This window comes from Arachis duranensis, chromosome 8, assembly GCF_000817695.3.
Source record: "Arachis duranensis cultivar V14167 chromosome 8, aradu.V14167.gnm2.J7QH, whole genome shotgun sequence".
In the NCBI taxonomy this organism is placed as follows: Eukaryota; Viridiplantae; Streptophyta; class Magnoliopsida; order Fabales; family Fabaceae; genus Arachis; species Arachis duranensis.
Window position 1 is genome coordinate 18245006 of NC_029779.3, and position 6851 is coordinate 18251856.

At 32.4% G+C, this 6851-nt stretch overlaps 1 protein-coding gene across 1 annotated transcript; it reads right to left on the reverse strand.

Annotated features, from left to right (window-relative positions):
- Window positions 1-2862: 2862 nt before the first annotated feature.
- LOC127741217 (transcription factor MYB124-like) lies at window positions 2863-3528 on the reverse strand. Its single transcript, XM_052253272.1, has 2 exons — window positions 3191-3528; window positions 2863-3124 (listed from the first exon to the last, which is right to left on the reverse strand). The coding sequence occupies exons 1-2, from the start codon at window positions 3235-3237 to the stop codon at window positions 2863-2865; spliced, it is 309 nt and encodes a 102-aa protein (XP_052109232.1). The 5' UTR covers window positions 3238-3528.
- Window positions 3529-6851: the final 3323 nt, after the last annotated feature.

Here is a 6851-nt window from a genome sequence, read left to right on the forward strand (position 1 = left end):
CATCCCAATTCTGTGATTAGTAGAATTAGTGAGCTGAAAAAGAAAAGTTCGGATATTCATCTTATACTAACTTTATTTTTTTACTAAAAATAATATGATAAATTCTTCCCGTAATATATGAAGTATAAATAGAGTTAAAAGATTATAGGACAAAATTTATGACCTTTGGAAATTAAGAGTTTATCGCATATAACTATTATCTACATAAAGATGAAAGATTAATATTCTTATCTATATTTATATATCAGAAAAATATAAAAACATGATAGAATGAATGTTATAATTCAGTGAATAAATATACTACTAAAAAACAGCAGATTACAGACGGATTTTTTCGATAGAATTTTACTGTCGAAAATACCGACGGATTTTCGATAAATTTTTCGTCGGAAAATACTAACGGATTTTTGACAGATTTTTCGTCGATAAAAAATAAAAAAAAAATTTCACAAAATTTACCGACAGATTTTAACATCCCTCGGTAACACTGTCGATAAAATTGAAAATGAAATTTGAAACTATCACCAATAACAAAATCCCTCTGTAACATCTAATAAATCCCTCGCTAATTTAAAATAAGTTAAACCCTTATGAACACACCATGATGAAACTTCATTCAACACAAATCACCGTTCATCTTCTCCTATCCTTCCTTTAAGCTTGCTCTTCTCCTCTCTCTTTGATTCGAGTTGAAAATAGGGCAAGTGTGACTTCTCCGTCGTTTCTGCTTTGTCGCCACACGCGTCGCACGAGCTTCTTCTATCACTGCTCGCTTGCACGAGCTCCCTCCGCCGCCGCTCGCTCGCATAAGCTCCCTCCTCTGCTGCTCGCGTTGCACGAGCTTCCTCTGCCGCCTCTCAGCTTATGTCTCTCTCTGTCTCGCGCCATCCATCCTCGCCGTTCACAGCCTCGTCGAGTCATTGTGTCACCAGATCTAAAACCTACATGTATGTCTTTATCTATTTTAGATTCTGGAATTTCTATTGATTTATGTTTTGTTTTGAATTGAAATGTTCATATGTTATTATTGTATCTAAAACTCAATCTGTTCCACTTTTATTTTATGGTTTAGATTTTTGTTCTTGAATCTTCTTCAAGGTTCGAATTTGGTTTTGAAAGTAGCTCCATTAATTGTTATGGCTAAAAGTTTTGCATTGAAGATAATGTATTGTGCCTTCTGCAGTTCTGCTTCTGAGGTAAGATGGAGAGATTACCATAGTCTTAAATTGGAAAAAGGAATTGGAAGATTTGTTGTTTGAATTTTACATTTGAAGGAACTATAAATACCAGTTCATGAAATGCAATATGCTAAGTACATAGATTGAAATTACTCTGTGACTAATTAGAATGAGATTAACAGCAATAATTTTGTGCCCTATCAATATCGTAAACCATCTCATAAATCTGATTACTCTGGCAAATATCAGTTGATGTTAATAAACTGTGTTCTTTGTTTCAGCTTGCTCTAGGTGCTGTAAATTCAGAGGTTCTTCTTAGAAGGTATTAGCTTTAAAATATTTACATGATTTTCATATGCAGTAATGTGCTGTTTTTCAGGCCTGTTTGTTAATTAGTCTCAATGGATAATTAGATAGATATATGTGCTCAATGTTGTGTTTGTGCAGACGAGGTGTTTGATCTAATGACTGAACTACTTTTTGAAATAGGTGTTTGATCTAATGACTGAACTGATTTCATTATCCCTAGCCCTAGCCTTGTCCCTTCCCTGTTGTTGCTGCAGAGAACTGAGTTTCTAAATTCTAAGGTATGAATTTTGTATATTCCTATAATTTGTGAAATCTGAAACATAACAATTTCTATGATTGTGATATAGAATAAATTCGTTTATGAACTATATATCTGAATTGCTGAGATTTTTTATCTGGAATTTGCATGCATGTTCTTGTTCCTTCCTGTTCTTGTTATGACTGGTGATTTAGGTCATAAACACACTAAAGAGGGATCAAACAAACCACCATGACTTAACCTCACCCATTCACAGGTGTGAGGGAGTGGAAAACAAAAATTAGCTTCTTATTGTTCTCAACATGAACAAGGTTAGTATATTAGTTATGAGTAATGAGCAGCTTAGAATAGATTAGATTAGTAGTAAGTGGTGATGCAATGAATGCAGATTAATTAATTAATTGCAATGCATTTGTACAGGAGAAGGTGCACTTTTTGGCTTGCTAAGAGGCATCTTTCAGAACTCATTACTAACTGGTCTATATATGATAATAAGGTGCTTATATTGAATGTATCAAATTTGAACTAAGTTTTATGATCTTACATTCTTCAGTGCTTAGTAAACAGTTTTACAATTATTTATTTCTTACCAAAGTTTCTTTTTCGGCTATTAATAAGATATATGTCTACATGTGTTGAAGAATAGCTAAATTGATTTAGTGTTCAATAAGAACAGCTACTGTGACTATTTGAGCCTCAGAGGGTCGAAGAGGACCCAATTTGATTGAGGTAATGCAAGAGAGAAACTTTTGGATTCTATTGAAGATCTGAAACTGGACTCAATTGTACTGGGAAGCAGGGGACTTAGCACAATCCGAAGGTGTGTATTTATTTATTTATTTATTTATTTATTTTTGGGTACAATTCCCTATTTTGAGTACAATTCCCTGTTTCTGATTTATGCCATATATACAGTTATGTCGTGGAGTAGTTATCCCACCTTAGGTTGAAGTTGAGTAATTTTTATATGGTACACCTTTCAACAGCTATTGGTTTTAGCATTGGATTCAAATGGATTGATTCAACAATGGGGTTTATACTTAATCAAATCTGTTTTGCACATCATTGCTATTTATTACTGTTGTAGAAGTGTTTGATTTGCTTTTGCCCCAAAATTTAAATTCTCTTGTTTTGCTGTTGCCCGTGAGATGAACTGAATGAAAATCTTGGTGCAGGTTTAGCATTTTCTACCACGAAAGAGAAATTAGCTGAAGCCTTTTTAGAATATGGCAATGTCCTAAATGGTATGTTCTTCATTTCAGTTTCTATATCCCGGTGTGAAGAGTGTTCCATAATGTCACCAGCTGAGAAAGGGAGGATAGTTGATCCTGTACTGTATTCAGAACTGGCTGGAGAGTCTTCATACAGATCCATTTGCCTGAATCATATTAAAAAAATATTAGTATTCTTGTTAAGCATACAGGAAATTATATTTTTGAAGTACCTCCAACATGGCTGGCCTCCCTCATTACTACTCAAGTCTTCAACCATATTTTTAAGATCAGCAAGCTTTAAACCATTCAATTGCTTTTGTACTTACAATGTTAAATAACTGTCTTAGGTTCTTGGATCTTAAATTGCGTTAGTTTAACACGGGTGAATATTTTATTAGATGGCAAGGCTGCTGCAGCAGAGAAGAAAAATTCCAAGGATGAAACATCTTCGAAAGATTCACAGGGGCTGCTGCATGCCCCATTTTCCACTTCTTTCTAATTGTGGCACTTGAAAGTGCTTGGAATTGGAACTAGCTGTGTGAGATCTTGTATTTCGCTGACAAGTCAGAGGTACCGTTTTGTTTTTTCACAAGTTTCCTTCTTCAAATTGAACTCAAGGTTTGGTTTTATTGGTGTTTCGCTGACAACTTGCCAGATCTAACTTGCCAACTTTTTCTATTTCTTTCAGCCTATGATGCCACCTTATGTAGTACTTTATTCACCTGGAGGGGTTTATACTCATCCTGCCATTCCTATTGTAAGTCTAGTTACTTTCATGTAATTTATTTCATGGTTTATAAAAAATTGGAGCTTGTTTTGTTCATTGCCCATGAATGTTTGGCTTCTACTGTAATGATATCAATCAATAGTTCACAATAGGATAAGAGAAACTAATATACTGAAATGTCAAATGTGTTTCCTTTGATCCTGTTTGTGTACCTAGATAATTCAAATATTTATATTCATTTATTTTATTATCACAAAAGCTTTTCAGGGGCTTAATTATATATGCTTTTTTTTTTGGTGTTGTAATTATTTAGGCTTTATTGGTTGGAATTATGTCTTATGTTCTTGTGAATTATATATTTCTAAAACATAGGGGTCATATCCACACGGACAAGGAGTTCCATCTTCACCTGCTATAAGCTATGATGTTGGTTGGCCTTCCCAAATTATTAGTCTGATACTCTGATTCAATTCTATGAATCTTCACTAAATGATTATTCATTTTGTTGTGTAACTTAAATATTCTTGTTAAATGGATGTGCAGATTCGAATTCTTGCTGCTCAGGCTCTTACAACAATGGCAATCAGATCTGGTGAACCTTTCAGGTTATAGATTTATGAGTTTCTGCACACTTTGGCACAAGGTGGTCTACAGTCACAGTTCTCAGACATACATCTCAGCAATGGAGCAGATAAAGGAGATAGCGGTACAAGCCTTGGAGTTTTATTAAGTCCAATGATAAAAGTTTTGGATGAGATGTACAGAGTGCAAGATGATTTGATCAAGTGAGAACCATATCTTAATTTTGTGCTTGCTTCAGTTTTACTGATGCTGATTAATAATGCTTTTGAACTGTGGTTTTGAATAGGGAAATACGCAATCATGACAATGCTAAGAAAGAATGGACTGATGATGAATTGAAGAAACTATATGAAACCCACGAAAGGTTGCTGGACCTTGTTTCATAGTTTTGCTATGTTCCAAGAACAAAGTAAGTATCTTCCTTTGGGTCCAATAAGATATCAATTTTCATTTTGTTGATCACTTATCTGAGTTTATTAATGATAGGGTCTATGTTCTCACTTTGGGTATTTTTATTGAGGAACAAAAAATTAAGTTTTCTTGTGAGGAAAGCAGTGATGAAGAAGAATAAGCAGCAGCAGAAAGAGCAAGTGAAGTGACAGATGAGATAAGTGGAATTAACACAAGACCTCCTTCACCAACTTCATCTATTGATTATTAGAGCAGCGAAAATTGTTCAAATAAGTTAGGAAATTGAATAGGAGTTGCTTGCAATATAGGTCTTTTAATTTACTAGTATGAGGAAATCATTTAGAGTCCTTTGGATACTCATTAACAACTTTTAATTTACTCAATAGACTTTGTTGATGTATGTTTGTTACTTATTATTATAGTTGATGTATCAATACACTTTGTTTATATTTTTAATTATATTGACTTGCTTGTTTATAGTAATTTTTTTTAGTTTGATAATACGTTGAATTTATTTATTTTTGAAATATTATAAATATTTGAATACAAATTAGATAAAAATTTGTATTAAATTTATATTTATTTTGTATGAAAACAAGTTTATTTTGTAATTGGAAAAATAAAAAAATTTTATTTTACCTTACTGACGGATTTACAGACGGATTTTTTGTCTGTAATAAGAGTATGAGATGATTTTTCAAAGTTCAAATTACAGACAGAAAATCTGTCAGAAAATCTGTCTGTAATTACAGATGAAAAATCCGTCTGAAAATCCGTCTGTAATTACAGACGGAAAATCTGTCGGAAAATCCGTCTGTAATTACAGACAGAAAATCCGTCGGAAAATCCGTCTGTAATTACAGACGGAAAATCCGTCGGAACATTCGTCGTTTTCGGGAAATGGATGGAGAATTTACAGAGGAAAAATCCGTCGGTAACTGGTAAAAATCTGTCTGTAATTTTCCGACGGAAAAAATATCCGTCGGTAAATAATTTCCGACGAGGCTTTTACAGAGGGACAAAATCCGTCGGTAACCAAAAATTCGTCTGTAATAAAGGTTAAATCTGTCTGTAAATCTGTCTGTATTAATCCATTTTCTAGTTGTTATAATATATTCATAATCTAAATGAAAAAAAATATAAATTATATCAAAATAAATCATGAGTTTAGTATTTATATAAAAAAAATAGAGTTTATAGTTTAAAATTTAATATACACACTAAGCGGCTCTATCTCTAAAGATAATCCTTTTTTCTAGTGTATTTGACTATTCGAGTGGTTTATCTACACATTAAGCACATTAAGCTAGTATCATTCCTATTAGTTGAAATCTAAGCAGGATGCATCTACAAATAATGTCGCCATTGATAACTACGATTTCTTTTAATTAAAACCTCCAAAAATTAATCAAAACATAGAGAATTCACTATAGAAAACTCACCGAATACTATCAAATTTATTGATAGAAAAAAGAATAAAACCTGCTAGTAAACTTATTATTACAATTAAATTTAGTGTCGGACATAATCTGACGGTAATTGTCATTAGAAGCTGCGACAAATTTGTGGCGAAAAAATTATGTTGGTTGCGGATAATTTTACTAGTATATTTGGTGTCACGCTCGCTTTCGAATTTCCTGCCGAATCACCGTCAAATTTTTCTCCTGGTAAATCTGATGGTAGTCAATAATTAATAGTCGAATCCTAATAATGAAAATCAAATAGTATTTTTATTGAAAATAATAATAATAATAATAATAATAATAATAATAATAATAATAATAATAATAATAATAATAATAATAATAATAATGTGAAATATAAAGTGTACGTATAGAATAAAAGCTTAAATAAATAAAATACAGGCAAATAAAGCAAATCAAAATTTTAATCACTACAAATTTTGATAATTATTATCATCGTCATCCTCTTATTCCTGTTGAAGCGGTAGTCTAAGAAATAATGTTAGTGCTTATCCTAACTACTGTGTAGAGAATGAGGAGCGCCCTCTAACAGCACTACTACCACCAGCGTGCATCTATTTATGGTATATCGTTATCTGTTTTCGTATCTGCAGAATCTGCTTCAACTTCTATATTTATATCCGAACATCTCTTGCTGTTATGTATGCAAAAATTTTGCTATATCTCTTTTTAGATAAATACAATTGA